Consider the following 20,315-nt stretch of genomic DNA (forward strand, 5'->3'; position numbering starts at 1 on the left):
TATTAACCATCTTTCAGCACTTTAAACTCATTATTTCCCTCCTGCTGAAGGTTAGTGCAGTGCTGCACGCCGCAGCCACGTCACTGCCAAGTTAGCCAGGACTTCTCAAGTTGATGATCAGAGTTTGCAGGCCGACACAGGATCTCTAAAGTTTACCCAGCCTGCCGACCACGGGGGTGATGAATTTCACTCTTCTGCTCTAAAACAGTCATTTACAGCTGAGAATTCTGGGAGTGTGAAGAGCCTGACAATGGAGGAGCTGCGCTGACTTTGTTGGATTGTGTTTTACTTAGTAGATTTCTCATCAAGTAAGTAAAGTGTCTCCACTTCTTTATACAGCTTCCCTGCCCCCCTCCTCCTCCTTAACCCCCTCAGTCATTCTTTGTCAGCTCCTCTCAGAAAACTTTGCTTACCACGATGAAGTCACAACAGACCAAACATGAACAACAGGAATAAACTCCCATCAACAGATTACAGACTTGAGTGTGGCTTTGTTTCCAGAAATATGTAATAAATTGCACATGGGTACTAAATGTGTCCCAGATGCAAAGGGGTTCATGTGTTGTTCGGGATGTGCTGTCTACACCCCGAGATCTGTGCTATGTCATCAAAAATTGCACTCTCTCATATCCGCTTCCCAACATAGGAGACATTTTTATGCCCTATTGTTTATGTCTGCACATCTATCTATTCATTTTCCAATAAGATCCAGGGAAGTTTGTGATTATTCTCACTAAACCCTGCTGACTCACAGTGTATTGATTAGATAGTGTTTGTGAAAATGAAAGTCTGTCTCAATAGGATCAGTTGAAATACTCAGATTATTGATTTGTATGTGTAATCAATAGGGTTCACGATGGTGAAGCCGTGCACTGAGGAGGGATCAGTGCAGGATCAAACGGACAAGCAGGGTCAGCCACAGCAGCTAAATTCAAACAGGCTCATGATCAATAGCGATCAGTGCCAGGTTTTCTCTGGGCCTCCTTGTTAAGGGGTCAGCTTTGAGCCTGGGTACCTGCTGTTGGTCATATTGACTGAAGACTCAGAGTAACAGAGGCCCAGTCACATCAGAAAGTATCAGAGCGAACGCACCCTTGTGAAATCGGCATTGCTAGAAGCTTGGTGACATGAGGACTGCTACTGAACCACTGCAGCTGGCAGCCAACCACTGAAACACTAGCCAGCAAGGAACATGCCAATATTAGGCAATCACTCCCTATTAGTAGACTTTATTTACAGTCAGCCATTTTATTTTAGTGTCCAAGTCTGTGACTCTACACCTGTCAATAATAAGGCGAAATGATAATCTGTCTTATAAATGTCTTCAAACCATATGTCTTCTGTTTTTGTTTTAAATACGGGTGTGATTGGACCTTAACTGATGTCCACAGGAAACTGACTGGGATTTTCTGAAATTCCGCCTATTTATTGGCTGATTCCATTGCAGCAGATTATATAATGTGTCAGTATAAGACCAATAGGGAATCTACCTATGCAAGATACTCATATGCTTCTGGGAGGTTTGCATACAATGGGATGTGAACCAGCAATTAGACAAATCCATAGGTCAGATCCAAAGATTACATGAATGTATTGGCATGTAGCTTGGCTGCAGATGGATGGGCTTGGTGATAACATCCCTCCCTGTCATGTGCTTTTTTTTCCTTCTTCATTGTGCTTCCCTCTCAGGCGTTGTCTCACAAGCCCTCCTGCTTTTCACACTCCCTTTTATGTTTCCCTCTCTTGCCCGGTCTATCACCCATTGATGTTGCTTTTATGATCTGTTTTTATGATCTGCCTGTCTTTGTCTCTCTCTCAGCTAACCTCTCGGTGTGCTGCAGGGAAGGAATAGCAGACTGAGTGTGATTCACTCTGACGCCAGCATCAGTCTTGTGGCTGGCACAGTCTTGGCATGCAGATATACACACTCACTGACACACACACTGACACACACACACACACACACACACACACACACACACACACACACACACACACACACACACACACACACACACACACACACGCACAGAAAAGCCTTTCCTGTCCAGAGTTTACTCTTCTGGCTGCACGCTGCCCCAGATACCAGAGTGGAGCCAGAACAGGCACCAAACATACTTGAGCTGCAGTGCTGTGATGTGATTAGACATGGTGGATATCAACAGTGCCTTTTCACAGATTAGTATGTCATTCTCTGTTGTGCTACCCATAGCTGATGGGTTCACATGAATTTCTCAGAAAGCAGTACCTTGTTAAGACAGTGATGTGACTGTCGACATGAGTGTGTGTGTGTGTGTGTGTGTGTGTGTGTGTGTGTGTGTGTGTGTGTGTGTGTGTGTGTGTGTGTGTGTGTGTGTGTGTGTGTGGTGTGTGTGAGCATGTGTGTGTTTATTTGTCAGGGAGGGTGTCAGACGTGCTTTTTTGGCACATGTATGTCCAGTGCGTGACTGTGCAGCATCATGTGTTTGCTCTTTCTCTCTGTTGTCAGCGACACATGTGGAGCACAGCAACAGAGGCGAGCAGAACCATTCACTGTGAATTGCTGTTCCATGCTTCAGGGAGCAGCTGCAAGATCTTTTTTCTTGTTTTTCTATTTTTTTCATTAAATCGCTTCAAGTCAGTGATTTAAAGTATCTTTGGATTGGTCATTCTTAAGCATGTGTGAATACTCTTTAGGGAACCGATGCTGATGTTTGTGTAGTTGCCATCCTTTAAACTCAAACCAGGTTTTGGCTGCTACTTTTCTTCCCTTCTCCTGTGGTCTTCTACAAGTTTGTGCCTCACACACACTGGAATCTGATGAAAAAAAAAAACGATGTTATATCATATTTATTGTGAGTTTGATAGTTTGATCATAAGACTCAGTGGCGTGTTTATGGCCGCTGACGCCTGTGCTGCTATTTCAGAGCCACCCACACTTAAATGGAGCTGACAGAGCAACAGCTTGTCTCTTAAAAAATATCAGCAATAGGTACACGCAGAGTGTCTCAGCATTTTCAGTCAGCATTTACGTAAGCCCAGCTCTCTGTGGATGTGTGTTTGTATGTTTGTGTACATTAAGTGCTCTTATTTCATGTGTGTGTGTATGTGTGTCTCCTCAGTGTGTATACTTGTTCTCATCTCTGAATACTTGGCAGCCTTTCATATTCCTCGTCACTCTTCCAGTTAGTCTGCACCTTAAAAACAGTGGCTTCATTGATGCTCAGGTCTTCTTATCCTTTGCTCCTGACTTGGACAGTTTGAATCAATCCCACACTAACCTTACTGTTCCTCTGTGTGTGTGTGTGTGTGTGTGTGTGTGTGTGTGTGTGTGTGTGTTTTGATGGTGGCAGGGGGTGGGTTAAAACTCATCTTACAGCCTGCTGTGAATGGAAAGCTCTATATACTCATGCATACAATTGCATGCATTCTTTCTCAAATACGTGTATGATTACTACGTAGCATGTTTTCTGTGTGAAAGTGTGTGTGAGTGTGTGTGTGTGAGCATATGTGAATGTGTGAGAACCAGGCTGTGATGTCATGTGGGTCGGCAGAAGGACATTATTATGTCTGGAGCACCTTGGGGTGTGTGGGGGGGGGGGGGGTCTGTTTTCGGCTTCTCTGTGCCTTGACCGGGGCTACACAGAGGCCCGTCTGTGGCCTGGAGAACCCAAGGAGCGCCAGGAGCCCGCGGGGCGAATAAATACGCTGTGAAAAGCGTGTTAAGAGAGGTGTGAAAGAAATCAGAGGGCGAGACACTGGGTTTTGTGTGGAACTATTCCCTCCCCCTTCGCCTCCACAGTACATATGCTCTCTCTTTCTCTCTCTCTCTCTCTCTCTCTCTCTCTCTCTCTCTCTCTCTCTCTCTCTCTCTCTCACTCACACACACCTCACACAGAGGTTCACAGTTCAAATAAACAGCGGCTCAAGCAGCGGGCCAGGTCTGGTATAAACAGCAGTGGGCTGGGGTGATTTAGTTTTTTCTCGGGGCACTGCTCTCTTTCACTGCTTCCTAATGGGCCATGCTTTAAATAGGGAACACGGGGGACTGTAGTAAGTGGGGAATGAAGTGGGTGAAGAAAAAAATCTCCAGACAGATAGAGAGTTTGATATGGCTACCTTGTGGAGAAGTTTGCTCAGACCTGGTATTCAAAACAAGCCCAAAGTACATTTTAAAAGGTATGAGAAGGGATGGATTGAAGGTCTGTCTTTGCTCTGAGATGTGCTCACTCGCAAAGCTTGACCTCGGCTTGATAAAAGTTGTTTAATGGGATTTGGCTGAGTGTGTGGATCGCTCGATGTGACTCATTCCTCCTCCCGTGCCTCGCCTGTCCTTGTGTGTGTGTGTTTGCTGCCTCCAGTCTCAGCTCTCAGCAACGATCAGTCAATAAAGCCGTGGTTTCACCGTTTTTATCGGCTTGCAATGAAACACACCACGAGTCTGTCACGTCTTGGAAATGGCGGTTTCTCCTCCAATCCATAACCTCCACAGGCCTTTGAGACCCTGTGGGGAGAAGACTGCACTGGCCTTATTGACATGGACATTGTGTGTTACCTGTGTGTGTGGGGGGGTGTGATATCTGCTCATCATCCATCCTCCGTTGTTAGGGTACACAGTGTAACAAGGGGGGAAAACTGAATCGGCAAAACCTGACTGTGAGGAACCATTCCAAGACAAAACACTGCCATTGGATCAAAACCGACCTTTAAAGAATCTCTGTGGGCTTTCACAGTATGTTCTGTGTGGTTTTACTTGTCTGTCAGCTTAAGTGACTGTTTTTTTGCTTAGTCTGAAATCAGATGTGAGTTTTATCTCCTTATTTCATCTTTCAGATCCATCTGTTCATTATTTAGACTACCACATGACTAGAGATCACCGCTTTCATTCTATCACAAGTCATTTACTTCCTTTCTCCAATATCTGCTGTATTATGGGTGTTTTAACAAAATGAACATGTTATTTTCCTAGGTTTGCAATGTCTGTACGAGTCCCATATCCATATCCACCCCAAATCCCTCATACTAATTCATTTAACAGACTCTTTGGGTTTGTGGTCACAGATCCGTCTGTACGAGCATGAGCATTGAAGCAAAATTGACCTTCAAGCTTCACTTGAAGGAGCAAATTAAATGCTCTTCATAAAAGAGACTAACAAGCTTTGAACAATGCCAGTGCTGCTTCTCCTGCCACAAACATGTTGCTACTTGTAGCTGGTCTGTAAATGCAGTATAAATGGGGCAAATTAAACCTGAAGGTTTATTCCCCTTTGACAGTCCTGACTCACAATCAAGTATTTTTGTTGTCATTAATTATTTTGCGCCGAAACCCCACACACACGTAAACACTGGTTGGACGTCCAGTTAGCATGTTGAAAGAATATCTTTTTTTTCCATCCAGCTGAACTGTGCTAATAACTAATTGCAAACCAAACTTATGGTCCAGTTTTAAATAAGCACAGCTCCCTGTTCCTGTAAATTTTTCTAGTTTGTTCCAGAGTGGATTGAGCAGGGCCAGGCCAAGATCTATTTGATGGACTGATCCTGTCTGTCGCTGCTCTACCCACAAGTCCGCTAAAGCTAAATATTTAAACCTGGCATAGCTGAGCGTTGGGGTTTATTTAACTAAAAGTTTGAGCTTAAACCATTACAGGAGATCTCTGGAGCAAGTGGAGTGCACGTCACCACCTTAACTTAAAATATTTTTTTCAAAAACAGCATGTTTGGAAGACCTTTTGCAGTCTCCTTATTCTCCACCTTCTATCTCATGTTTCTCTGTTCAGGCCTGACAGAATTTCTCTTTCCTTTTACTTTATTTTCATCACATGGTATCTCTGGATTTAAAATTCAGAGAAGTACCAAAAATCCTAATGACCATCAGGCCTTCTCCAGAGCCGTGCATTCCAAGTGCACATTCACGTGCACATTCCTTTTGTTGCACTTTCTCACCTCAAATGGAAATATTGGTTTTACCTGGCTACTTTAAAAAGAACAGGCTGAACAAACCCCCAAACCCCACATAAAGGCTTTTGTGTTGACTTTGCTTTATGTGGCCTTCTGAAAATACATGGTGAGATCATATATCAAGACTGCGGCTGCTACCCCACAATTGTGGTCCGGCTAATGAGTATGCTAATATTCAATATTAATGATGGAACATCTGGTCAGTCGGCATGTGATTGTGGCCACAGACGAGGGCCGCAAGGTGATTTGTTATAGAGAGGAGCACCAGAAATAAAAGTCAGAGGAGGTTTCGTTGATGGAGCATTGTAGTGAATGAAACAAAAGCCTACACCCAGAGAGAGAGTGAGAGAGAGAGTCAGCAAATCAGTATTGACACCCACACCACTCATCTGGGTCATGATGACAAGGTGAGGAAGAGGAACATTAGTGGAGGCTGAATGAGAGAGTTGAGTCAGAGAAATGGCCACAGGGTGCTGAATGTGGGAGGTTGGGAGGTGGGTGGTTCATTCATGGAGCCACAAGATCATGCTGCATCAGAGCTGTGGCTTTATGCGTTGCTGGGAGAGAAATGAGAGATTGTTGTGTGTTACTTCACAACACCTTTTAAAAGAGGTTTGAGCACTCAGAAAGCAAATATCGTCTCCCAAATGTCTTTATATTTCCGAGGCACGGACACAGGAGTAATAATGATATCAAAACTCATTTTTCATTGTCTCTTGTTTGCCATTCCTCATATCCCACTGCGTCCACTACAGTATTTCTATACTTTCTACAACTGTTCCTCCCCTTGCCATTTTCTTTTTTCAAACCAGAGCATGACCTAGTTATGTTTTGAATCAGAATCCACATGTACAGTACGACTGAGAAAAGCTCACTGACAAACCGCCGTTGTTGGGCACAGCACGCTGGAAATTGAGCCTCGTCGCCCTGGAGAGTGCTGTCTACAGTGGAGATGGATGGTCCGATGGATAGACGGAGGTGGAGGGCTTGGAGTGTGTTTTTCCTCTGTGCTGAAGAGCCCTTGTATAAGTGGGCCAGGAGGGGCAAAAAATAGCTCCAGCCCCCTTGAGGAGTCACTCCACAAGGTCACCTCCATGCCCTGGGCCTTTACGCGTCAAAAGTCTGTCCACACTCTTTCTCTTTCCCCCTTCTCTCTTTTTCTCTCTCGCTGTCTCCCTCTGTTTTCCCCCTCTGTGGCTTAATGGCTTACCCAGGCCTCTGTATCAGCAAGAGTAGAGTTTGTGTGCTAACGAACCCCAGAGCTAATTAGAATTTCAGCCAGGCTGGCTACTCTCCTCATTTCCTCGCCATTTCCCTCCCTTTGGACAAATACAATTTCACCCCTCAACCCATGCAGAATTAATCCAGTTAATGTTCAACACGCGATGAATAATGGCTACTTATCTGCTGGGAACATGGGTACAGAGGGGTGCTTGGGTAGGGGACCCACAGTGAGCCCCCAGTCTTATGTCTCACTAAATCAGCTTTCTGGGCAGAGTAGCTGGGCCCAAAGCGCTGATGGGTCATGGTAGAAGGGAGGTCAGTGTGTTTTCACACTGCTGTGCTCTCACTGAATGTCAGGCGTCTCCACCAACACGGTGACCGGTGCTGGCTGAGGAAAATCAGTGAACCTTTATACTAACTGGCAGCCTCGTCTTTCTTGGATGTGGGTGTTCACATGAATCATTGCACCCCTAATGTAGCGTACAGGAAGTCATCCAACAGCAGGTAAAATCAGTAAAGGTAGAAAGATGTCCAAACTTAGGATTGTCTGCAATTGTTGACAACTTCCAGTGTGCTGAGTTAAACACCCTGATTGCTTAATTTAATGGTCTGTGTCCTTGCACAGAATCCAGAAATCATAAAAAGGACTCCATTCTGTTCCAGGTTTCCTTTTATTCATAAAACCAACTGATTCAAACAAAAAGTCTCTCCAGACCATATCTAAAGCCAGGAGTTTATGACTGTTCAGACTGTCCAAACTCAAATGCAGGTGAAAGAGAGAGAGAGGTGAGATGCAACTAATTATTCAATAACTAAAGTTTCAATCCTGCTCTATTTCTGATCTCCATGAAGTGGGTGTTTTTTAGAGAAATCATCTGACACATCCGCCATAATTCCAGAGCTGTAAAGTTGAGGGGGCCCAGGTTTCAGATGCTGTTAAGACCTATTAATAGTGCGTTAAGGGACTGCAGCATTGCTACAGCGAAGCTACAGTGGAGATCGTGAATGAATGTAAACACATTGCTTTTATAGCCGTAATCTCCTATTCAGCAATGAGATATGGCAAAATAGAAGCTACCTAATGTAAATACGTGCTTAGCCCACCATCACTATGCACCAATCAGCCACAGTGTTAAAAGCAATCACTGGTTTTAATGTTGCGGCTGATCGCTGTATAATCAAGTGAAGAGTAAAGATAAGTAAAGATATGATGATATGGTCTGATCCTGTGCGATACATCTGTTTAGTGTTTGGGAGGGTGGGATGATCAATGGCTGAAAACTGACACTGAAGGATATATCAAAGTCTGAACCCTAGATATCCACAGCAGGACTTCTGCTCGTCCCTGGCATTAAACATAAATCCAGCTTTAGATGTTTCGATAAGCACTTTTCTTACTGGCACTTTCTAGTTTGTTTAAGGGGCAGCAACGTATTTAAGCAGCCAGCTGGCAGATCAGATTTTGGGCAGGGTAAACACTTAGGGCAGTTAGGGTAAACCTCATGCAGCAGTGGGAAGAAAAGCTACAGTATATGGGAGAGGAAGTTCATTCTCTCCCTCCCTCCCTCCCTCCCTCCCTGCCTCCCAACGTGTCTTGGCTATCAGCTGTTGGGGTGAGTCCCAGCTGCCTTGTGTGTTGACTCTAGAGTGATAGCCATCAGCATTTGCCACATGAAAGGAGAGGAGACTGGTGTTCCTAAAAAAGCAGATGAGAAATAAAGATGAGGAGGCCATGTTGGGATTTTGGCTACATTTCAAATCGAGATAAACGCATTGATTTATCTTGAATGTTTTTCTGAAGATATCAGTATATAAATTAGTTCCTTTCCTGGTAAGACGTGAAAAATGTTCTTGTAGGATAAGATCCTTTGAGGCAGTCCAACTTTCTAGCATTCTTCAGATAGACTCCCATTCCCTGGGGGAACATGTATTTACAATATCGCTCATCCTGTGCTTTGATAGAGACAAAAGCCTCAATATGCTTATGCATGCTTAGGGAGGGAGTAAACCTGTTTGGTTCATGGTCTAAAATTACCTAGTCGAGGCTCCCTATGCATGCCAGGAGTCCACGAAGGCAATGCTATCTGTGGTATGTCCCCAAGCTGGCCTCAATGCTTTTATTCAGTCCTCTAATGGCATTTAAAACAGTTCACTGCAGGTCGAAGAACAGTTTATTGGGGAAAAGGGAATGACTTATTAGGGGGAGACGACTGGCCCCAAACCAGCTGACCCATTCTGTGGTTGCTACGAGCGCAGGACACTGTCACTTAGGGCTCCTTGTAAAATCTAGTGGATAGGCCATAAGTACAGCCTGAGCTGTAATTGATATTCTTGTGTTTGTAAAGGGGGATTCAATTATATGTTCTTATGTACGAGACGTAGCGAGAGTCGCCACGTGTGAGAGGAGAATCCAGGGCAGAAAGACGGCTTTCACTAAAAAAGAAAAGCAGAGCTTTAGTCTGACTCCAGGGAAGTCTGAGGTACAATTCCTGAAAGGAGAAAAGAGACTGCACCGCTGTCCTCAAAAACTGTTGAGATCATTCACACTTGCCAGTTGTTTTCAGCAACAGCAGCAAAAAAGTCTTTCTTGTGCAAATTTGGAGACGTTAATTTCAAAGCAGGCTTTTTTTTTTCCTTCCCTCATGTTTTTTTTTTAACTTGTCTTAAAAAAAGAAAAAAAACTTGGCCAACAGGCAGCAGCAGAGCACTTTGGGAAAAATATACACAAATCTTGACTTAATTACTCTCTAGCCCACTTCCATACGATCCATCCTCCAAGTTGCCTTTTGAAATCTTCCACAAATCTGTTAAGCTTTTATTGCCAAAAACCTTTTGGGCGTTTTTCCCTTCATCATGACGCATTGTGCATTAGACGAATAACCAAATGAGGAGCAGCAGTGTGACAATCTTAAACACTCCTATCACTCACTGAAGGAACAAGACAGGAGGGATAGCATTATGGAGGTCATAGCCAAGCAAGTGTTTGAGAGATTAAGAACCAAAATAGCTGAGATGGTGGCAAGTTAGGGAACAATTGTGCTGTTTACATTGTTGCTAATAGCAGAGCTAACTGGCTCCACGTGTTGATCATATCAGTCAGTCCCCTGCTTTAATTTCCTCATGGCTGACTGTAGCCTATTTTGGTCAGCAGCCTTTGGTCAGTTATGTTGCACTTTTCAAAGTGGCAAAATGCTTCTCATAGATCAAAACTAAAGGAGAGAAAAGAGCTTCTTCTACTTGTAGTAATACAATAAATAATAATGTGTGATAATAAATGCATAGTAAATTAATACTTAATCTTCTGTCAGTGAATCTTTACCATGGGTGCACTGGGCAGAATAGGCACATGGAGTTTCAGTTTTGTTTTTGATTCAGTCGATTTTCATGAGTCTGTAAGCCTTTTGTCCTTTCTCCAATAATGTCCGTTTCTTATGTTAAACAGCACCGTTTTGTTTACAGGGCCTCACCTCCCCATTTCCCCAAGCAGGTCAGCACCCTGCAGCTCCTCTCCTCCACCTCTCTCTCTCTCTCCCTCACTCTCTGCTTGCCAGTGGCCCGTTGATTCAGGGAAGTGGTTTAATTCACATGCAAATCCTGCCAGAACACCATCCATTCACGCTGCTAATTACACCAGTGTTGGGACGCTGACTTGCTGACATCATACCGGGATATTAGCATGCAGGGAGGAGAGAGGCGAAGAGTGTGTGTGTGTGTGTGTGTGTGTGTGTGTGTGTGTGATTGTCAAGCCAACCAGAGAGAGACCAGAATAAGACAGGAAATGTGTGACTTTGCCTTCAAACAAAAGCTTTAAATATATTTTCACTTTTTACCGAAGTGAACAGAGGCCATAGTCTGCCTGGGAGAGAATAAATTCAAAGTCCAAAACTAATCTGAGTGATTTGTAAAGTGGTTATAAATTATATATATATATATATATATATGTGTGTGTGTGTGTGTGTGTGTGTGTGTGTGTGTGTGTGTGATTTGTTGTGAATGTGTTCAAACATGCTAAATCACTATTATGGATCTTTAACAATCAGTAATAGTCCCCTTACTGTCATTGTCCCAAATAGAATATGACATTAGTTAAACTGATGTTTTCATTGAGAACACAATCCGCACTTATACGCAGTCCAGTGTGTATAAATGTTTATGTAGTCCAAGTGTGCAAAGGCAGTTGTTTGCTTCCATGGTTAAGTAGGAGAATCTACAAACAAGTAATCTGACAAAAAAAGACTCAGCTTCTCCATCAAGTAGCTGTGGATTTCTCTATAATTAAGTGTGAAAGTTCATTATTCGTCTGTCAGAGTAGTTTAATAAAAAAGAAAATCCAACTTTTTTTAGTCTTTTCCTGAGCTTTCAACTCATCTCATTTCTTCATCAAGTGTGTTTAGTTGCTAAGCTATTTTTAAATTTGCTTAAAACAATAAAATTAAAAATGATGTTTTATTTACACATGAACATATGCCACACAAATACATATGTGGATTTAAGGGGTAGAAAATAATATAATGTACAATTCTTGTAGACGAAGTAATCCATAGTACTCAGTGGCGTAACATTTGACGTCGGCCCTTTTATTTTGAAAGCGCAAACCGGAATTGGCCGTGTTATTTGTACGCACTTGACAGCGGTTAAGGATTAAAGCCCTGTTAGTGGCTCGGTCAGCAGCGAGCGGAGCATCTCCAGTGCTTCGAGCTGTTACGCACCGAAAGTCCACACGGATCTTCACTCAGGCGGCGTTTAACGTAACAACCAGAGGAAGTTTCTGCTTTATTGGCTGGGACTGAAAACATTTCGGTGGAATCTGCGCTCTTGGTTTGGATCTGTAACTTACTGCGAGTGGGGGAATCTGTCTTCACGCACTTTTAAGTTGGCTCTTCGTCTATGCGTGCTGCTCGTTTGCAGAGCTCCTGAGCGTGTTTGCGAAGGACAGGGGGGTGACAAAAGGCTTTTAAACGGAGGGGATAGATGTAGCAGAGGGGTGCAGACACACAGCGAGGGGTGAGAGCGGGGTGTTTTCGTGGCAAAGCTGTGGTGTTGGAGTTGTGTGACAAATTCTGCGATGAGGAAGACGTATTTCAAAACTTGCTCCACCACAACCAGCACCGAGGTCAGGGCTATGGTTTCAGCCCTCAGCCGCGGTTCGTAAGAAGGTAAGCAGCAGATTATTTATCGTGTTTATTTTTGTTTATGGAGCTGTTTTCGTAGCGCGACCGACGATCCGTGTCTGGGCTTTAAACGCGTAATGGAAAGGCGAATGTGACACAAATGTATCTGCTTTACTGTGTTCGTGAAACAGCCTCAGATCTAAACTTTAAAGCCATCTACCCAATTTGAACTCTCCTCCCTTTTAAGAAAGTTTCGCATTCTTCAGCATTTGGTACGCTTAAATCGACACTTATTCAATCCTGATAGAAAATGCCGAGTTGCCGCACTTGCACTGTAGCTCTCTCTGTGGACGTGTTCTCGCTGGTCTCTGTCCCCCACCCCACCCCCTGTAGCGCAATGGTCAGGCTACTGTGCGCCTTTCCAGCCAGAAAAGTCTTTGTTGTGCAGCCTCTGTGCCATATGGATCGCAGACTGCTTTGTAAATAAACAGATTGAATTATCCTTAAAATAGTTCAAATGTTTATTTTCGTCCATACCAACTTGTTTCAGGATGTCGCCCCATTCAAGTGTTGTTATGTTGTAATTATTTGAGTTATCCCAGTTAATTAAAAGCTCAAATTATTTCCTGTACTTTACCGCAAACTGCTTTGGAAACAAATGGCATAATCGCATCTCCATGGCACTTGTTTTGAGGAGAACATTACAAGACTCAATACAGGCCAATTGACCCGTTAAGATGGCTACTTTTTTGGCAGTGTAAAGGGTCACTGGATTAGCACATGAATGTACACAGGGAGAGAAAGAGGGGTGAGGGGGGGGGAGTTAAAGTGAATAATGTGGCTTCGGCAGCTGGCTGCAGTATCGCTGGTCTCCTCAGGTCCGACAGCGGCCCAAACAGTAACTGAGCTGACAGGAGCCGAAACCCCAGACCACCATTATTTCTGACATCCACAAGTGCCTCTGGAAAAATGTCAGTACCTTACCGGTTACTGCACTTTCCCACTGACACTTTGAAAGAAAAGTCAAGATAATATTCTGCAAAATTCCTAGAGGGGCTGGCAGATTTGCTGAGGCATTTTCTCCTAAGATGTGTCCATAAGCCAAGAAACCAAAGCCAGTCACAAAACGTTTGCTGGTTTTCAATCGAGTACTTGGTTCCTGGTGTCTGAGTGTGCCTGTCCCTTCCATGACTCCCTCTGTTCACAACCAAAGCAGTGTCACTTTATGGAGCAAGTCAACACTGGATGAATAAGTAATGTGATCCAGTCTCGAGTATAGTGTGGCTGTAGCTGAAAAGCGTCCCAGTCTGATGTTACATAAATATCACTCTGTCCTTTTTACTCTCTCCTTCCTCTCTTTATCTACACATATCCCATAGCACTCAAGCCTTAAAGGCAATGGGAGGAATGATAATCGTGACTTATCAGTTTCAAGTTAAAACATAATGTGACTGTTTAGCCATTAAGTTTTTGTATTCATCAATACAAAGTGTGTATTACCTACCTGCAATCACCAGAGGCTATATGTTGTGCTATATTATATGTCTTCTGTATTGGACAAAAACACAATTTCAACCAAGGCAAAAATGTGATTAGCACTTAGCAACTACATCTTCCATGAGTCTTAGGTGCACTATTAAAGGGACATTCCAGCGAAGCTGGGACCCGTACACGAGACAGATTATGAAAACAGAAGCCTCAAAATTGAAGCTGCAGAAGCCATGATATTTTTTGTCCCTAGTGTTGGTCAAGTCCCAGAAACACCAGATCCTACTTTTCCCAACATTTATCATTACATACCCTAATAACATCACATTTTAGTCAAGATTTGGACAGCTCCTTCCCGAGCCATAAAAAACATCATACAACTGTATTCACAGGCTGAGTGACATTCCTTATCACAAGACAAACACAAGACAAACTTCATGTGTGAAATTAGTTGAGGGCCGCTATAGAAACTTGTTGGCGCTACCATTGTTGATTGAAAACAAAATAGTTGTTGCATTTTGTGTAATTTAAAATTCCCAGGTGCCTACATGTTACTGTCCTTTACAAAAGAAGATCCATCATCTGGTTGAGGCTATTGGACCAGAGGCTGGTTGAAAAGAGGGCATAATGATTTGTCATGACAGGTGGATGCAGGCCTAATCTCTTTCCTCGGCAACACACGTTGCATCTGGTTCTTACTAATTGGCCACTAATGGAAAACGTCTTTGTTGAACCTGATTCTCGTCAGGAACACCTCCAGTCATGTTTAACTGTGATTAACTCCTAATGGCTCTGAAGTCAACATGCAGACCCACTGTGGGTACAAAGACTTTGTATATTCGTGCATTAGTAATTTGTGAAAGCGGGGCCATTTGTTAAAGCACTCAAAAATTCCAACAGCATCTTCAAAACACTAAATGGAAATGTTGTATTCACCAAACAAAAGCCCGTTAAGTAGGAAAGAGTCTGTCCTCCTCTTTCCCCACTTCGTCCAGAGAAAACAAAAACAGAAGCAGGAAAAAAGAAGACAAGGCTTGGCTGTAGTGTGCGTCCAGCTGTTCTCTCCTCTGTGCTCTCATCTCTTGACATCCAACTTTAGCTTTTGTACAGAGCTGCCATTTGAAGATGGGCTTTTTATCTGACCATCTAGAGTGATGCTGTGGAAAGGCTGCAGGAATGAGAGTGGAATGAGACATCTGCTTCAAACCCTGCAAGGCCATACTTCCATGACTGGCTTTCTAAAGCTTGAGCTGAATAAATTCTCTTAATCCTAACCTAAAGTTAGGGGTGGAACCCTAGCTCTATTTATTTACCTTACAAAGATCATTTCTGTGAGTGAACTTTTGCTTTGCTATTTAGTCCAATTACTTATAAGATGGTACTCTAGAAGCTTTAAGACTGGCCAAATTTGAAACCATGCATGCTGAAGATCCTGCAGCACTGATCCAGAACAACTGACCCAAGTCTATGCAACTGTCAGAGAGGCCTATCAGATCCTAGTTACACATTAAAAACACCCGTTACCTGGGTTACAAAGCTAATATAAAAGACGTGGGTGATGATAATTAACCCAAAATGGTGAATCATTCTCCACTGACATCATGGTCTCAGGGATCACTAACCAACAGCATACCCCCCAGGTCTTGAACAAACCTCACACGCAAACAGACCAGTGATATGTCAGCATTTACATCTCCCAGTATCCCAGGAGATGAAGTGTTTGTTGCGTCTGAATAAAGAACAAGCCTTTTAACTTCCTTCTATTTACCTCAAAAGTCATTTATGAGGCGTCAGTGATGTACTTGACTTGTATTACCAAAGTCCCCAAATCTTGCCTAATTGAAATCAGGTAGATAACAAGGGGAAGCTTGGGGATTAAGTTTCAGAGGAGGGGAAATCCCAGGCATGTGCGTGAAGCGTGTTGTAAATCATGAAGATAGAAGGGCAGGGAAGGAGCAACAGGCCCCTGTAGGCTTACAGTATCTCTGCCAGCCCTGATGTGGAGCGATCAGGATGTTTGCGAGGTGAATCATTGGCGGAAGGTCATCATCACACATCTGGTCTGAGAGAGTGGATCAGAAAGGTGCATTGCTCCAAAGACCACAAGCTTTTCTGCCTCTAAGTTTTACTCCACAGAGACTATAACAAGCCCAGTGTGGGGTTAGGATATTATGATGTGTCCTCGCAGAAGGAATGCGGTGTGAAATGCTTTCCTTCAGGTCCACACTGCTCCTTCTGGCTATTTGTATACACTTATCTCCAAGTGTCCCTCCCCAGCCCAAGGCAAAAATAACTGCTTACTGCTGGCAGCATGTCAGAAGAATCGGAGAAGTGTCCATAAGTGCTTTTTGTCTTCACATTTGTTGTCTTTGTCTTGCTCTTTCAATCATAATCCTTATGTGTGTGTTCTTGTAGATACATGCATTTTTGTGTGTGACATCCAGATTATAAGCCTTAAATTAGTAATGCTTGTGAAGGTGTCGGGCTGTAATGAGGCAAGCTGCGTCGCCTCTGGCGACAGCATCATGCCCCTGGGACCGGGATTTGCCAAACACCCTTCTACCAGCCAGCTTGCTTGACAGCTACTTGATAACCTGGTCTGCTTGAGATGCATCACTGCTCCATTTATCATACCCATCAGTATTCATGGCAGAGATGTCTGGCCACTTGAAGTGTTTTGTTAATATTTATGGAGTCACTTTGTGCAGTTTCTGACTTGCCCTCCCCCAATGACAGCAGAATTTCTAGAGGTCTGCCTTTTCTGGTTAGGGTGGTGTTGAAAGCTGTAGCAGACAGTAATAAGCTGTTAGTCTCTTGGTGGATGGTAAGGATTCTCAACCGGTGATGGACAATTCATCCAAATTTAAACCTATACATCTGTATGTTTTTGTTTTAAGGATTGCATGTCATAAAACCAGTTGTGGCGTGTCAGTGGGATGTTTTAGTTGGACAGCTGGAAAGGGGGTCTCTAAGTGTTTCCAGTGTCTGTTCTGTCATCGAAATCCATCAATGCTAAGCCAAATAGACTGAAGTGCTTTGTTAACCAAGACTCAACCTTTGGACAAGAAGTGTTCCTCTGAACAAGAGACAAGGTGAATCTTGGCCAGCTATCCACACAGTGCTGTCTGCGCTCCAAGAACTTACACTAACAGATCCATAGCCAACTATGTTGTCAGTCTGTCAAACAACATTCTAAGTGTCCTTAAGCTCCTCCATAGGGCTGTTTGTCAGACAGGCAGGCATCCGTCTGGGAGGGTAATGGGATTGTCTCCCTGGTTTGGCCGTCTGAGGGGCAGCAAGGGTTAGTGGGATGTGACCCCCTGCCCACCCAGAGTTTCTTCTTAATTCAAAGGCTTAGACTTGTCAAGGACACGGGAATCTGCATGTATGCTGTGTCCCCTCTCTTTGGAGCCAAGCACAGACCTGGTAAAGGTGGCCTATATTTTTATTTTAATCCATCCACTCAGGTATTTAACCCACATCCTGTTCTGCTTTTTGTGAGACGTCTCACAAGTTCTGTGTCACTCTTTGAGGTGTAATCCTTAGCTGTTAATCCCAATGTTTTTTAAGACAACACTCAAGAATAGTTGTTTGAGTCTATGAAATATAACAACTCTCTTTATTACTCTCTGGACACTACTGGAGATGAAAGAGCAGGGAGGAGGAGGAATGTCAGTGTCAAACACTCCCGGCCTGCTTTTCTGTGGAAACTCACACATGGGTACTTTCCATTTTATAGCTGGGCGGGTCTGCCTGACTAATGAGAGCAGAGCACTGTCCTGACTAAGCATCTGTTAGTGTTTCTTGCTAACCTTGTTCATGGAGAAGTGTGTGTATGTTAGTGTGTTTGTACAGTACTGCTTTCCATCACTGTCATTGGCTCTATTCTGCTAATTTTCATAGCCTGTTTGTGATTATATCTTCATACTTCATACTCCAGAGGATTGCTGGGCACTGTAATTGTGGCACCCGAATTTTACTGTGAGAGCTACAGCTGGAAGCCTTGACCTTTAAACTGTGTGGAGTTCATATGCTTCATGGGTAGGGGGTCTGCAAACATGCATAGGTCCCATGTGCTTATTTTAAACAAAAGGGGTTTTACTGAGTTTTATGCCTACAACCAAGAAGTTTGGATGACAGGTTTTCCTTTTTTCACAGCTTCTCTTGAGGTTACCTTTGACAAAAAATGCTGTTTGGGTTATTTTTATTTTCTGTGATTAATGGCAAGCTTCAGAGGCCCAAACAGTCTCTGCAGTATGACGTCTTGTTTCTGCTGAAACCCTATCCCCCCAGATGCATTTCTATTTACATAGTGATTTATTAAACCAAGGGTTTGTTTTCACCCTAGTGGTGGGGTGGTGGGACATTGTGAGTTAAAATGTACAAAAGTTATTTTCAAACTACAAATCACACTTTTCAGCAGCATAGTTTAGGGAGCTAAATAACTAGTGCTTTCATATCTAATCTGAGGCTCTTACTCGATTAAATCTTTTTGTATATATATATATATATATATGCCAGTTGAAAAAAAGTGTAGTCTACTGAAATATTGAAAGATTCCTTGTCCCTGTTTTTTTCCGTGATAGGAAGATCTGTGTGCACTGTAAGTGTCGTCGTGAGGAGCATGCAGTGCCAGCCATGCCTGTAGAGATGGAGAAAACGGTCACCAAACTGATGTACGACTTCCAGAGGAACTCTACCTCAGATGACGACTCTGGCTGTGCCCTGGAGGAGTACGCCTGGGTCCCGCCAGGACTCAAACCTGAACAGGTATTAGCATGTTTTCACCCACTGTAACTTGGGGCCACATGACATTCACGCTGGACAGCACTTGGACCACTGATGTTTATTTGTAAAACTGTGGAGTTTTGTCACTTGTTGTCAGTCAAACCTCATTGTATACGCCACACACTGGCCTGATCCATGGGCCTTATCGTCTCTGGATATGCAGTTTGTGTGCCAGTTTTAATCCACGCTGGAAGCAATGACTGTCCAAATCTAAAATTCCACAACTTAAAAAAAAATTGAGGCATGTGGGCATTTGAGCCCACAGTATTGCGCTATTCCAAGAAAGGGTCTTGCCTCTGTTTTGAATGTATTATATTTGTTGTTTCTAAAGTAGGTATTAAGAGCCGAGTGCAATGGCAAGTCAGGACTCTTACAAATAGATCAAATGACAATGACAGTCCAGGGATCACATCACACTCATTGCTGGCAGAAAGCTCTGAGATTGAAAATCTGAGATTTCAAATTTACACACCAAAGAAAATGTCTTTGAAAAGATTGATGTTATAAAACATCATCTCAGTGTGGGTGAGAGGCCAGACAGAGGGAAAAGAAGGATTCCAGTGATATGCACAGGCAGGTTTCAGTTATAACATTTAATGCATTTACATACATTCCTGTACACTGTGCTGTAAACCTAATAAAAATTCCAAGCACTACACAGCGTATACTGTTACAACTCATTCCTATATTTTCTAACTGTTCAGTCAGAGCTGCATCTCACTATATGATAGCTCACCAGTTATGCTGACTGCGCCTTCTGTAGGCTAATGGGTAACAAGGATTATGTGGCTCTAGCAGTCAAATTAATCTCCAATTCATTCTGCTTGCAAACATGTTTACAGTAGGTTACATCGCCCTCACGAAGGCTCAGCTAAGCACATATTAAATGGCCCCACGCTTGTTGAAGAAAATCCTCTCTCACAATACTCCACAGAGCCGGAGGTGTACACATTTGGGAGGGTTTCCAGTTTTATGGGACAATAGAAGCGTTTATGAAAGCTGGTTTCATTTTGTTGATGAGCAGAGAGCGATGAACTGGTCAATACGCAGTGCTGGCACAGCTCCCCTGTTTTCACCTCATAGGACTGAGTGCAGCTATTTTTCATCTCCCTCCAGGGTCACACATCTAACCCCGAAGTCAATTAGGTTCTCGTCCAGGGGCGATATGACCTCAGGAACAGTCAGGCCATAATGAAAACTGTGCTGTGCTGTACAGCACAGTGCTAAACAAACAAAAAAATGATACCACTTTTGCCTTTTGACAATAAACATGAGCAGAAACAGTCAGCCCAGGTGGAAAAATTATGCCATTTAAGTACATTTATACTAACTTACATGAAATGTCCATAGCTATAGCAATTTCTATTTTCCCAACCTGATGTGTAAGTCTTTCAAGCCATTCAGGCTGTGAAAACATGCTGTGTGACCCATCACAGAGGAGCGGAAGTGTGCCTGATGTGGGGGCTTTTCAACGCCCTGATTTCCTCCTCACAAGGTAAAGACAGAGCGAGAATAGAGAGAGATGGTAAACACAAAGCTAATCTCCAGGATCTTAGCAGTGGGTTTCGGTTTCCCCATAGGGAGCCGGTGCTCTGTATGAGCCTGCTATCCAGCTGGCAGTGGTGTAAAGTCACCACTCAGTAATGAGAGATTTCAGAGAAGGACTGTGGTATTCAGTCAGATATATCTGAGGATTATCAGGGATAAGTCAGCACTTAGTTGGAACTGATCAACTCTCCTGCGTCCGTTTGTATTTCTGTCAAC

The 20,315-nt window shown here is 43.4% G+C and overlaps 1 protein-coding gene across 2 annotated transcripts in view; it reads left to right on the forward strand.

Moving 5' to 3' along the window:
- Positions 1-20,315, forward strand: part of prickle2b (prickle homolog 2b) — an 86,238-nt gene that overhangs the window by 54,641 nt on the left and 11,282 nt on the right. Inside the window, exons 1-2 of one of the 2 annotated variants that reach the window (XM_041033684.1) lie at positions 11,840-12,320; positions 18,350-18,533. In XM_041033684.1, the coding sequence (XP_040889618.1) occupies positions 18,402-18,533 (132 nt within the window). In that variant the 5' untranslated portion in view covers positions 11,840-12,320; positions 18,350-18,401. Of the gene's footprint in view, positions 1-11,839; positions 12,321-18,349; positions 18,534-20,315 lie in introns of those variants that run through there. The other variant, XM_041033683.1, reaches the window with a different exon arrangement.

The sequence above is a fragment of the Toxotes jaculatrix genome, chromosome 3 (assembly GCF_017976425.1).
Source record: "Toxotes jaculatrix isolate fToxJac2 chromosome 3, fToxJac2.pri, whole genome shotgun sequence".
Lineage (NCBI taxonomy): Eukaryota > Metazoa > Chordata > Actinopteri > Toxotidae > Toxotes > Toxotes jaculatrix.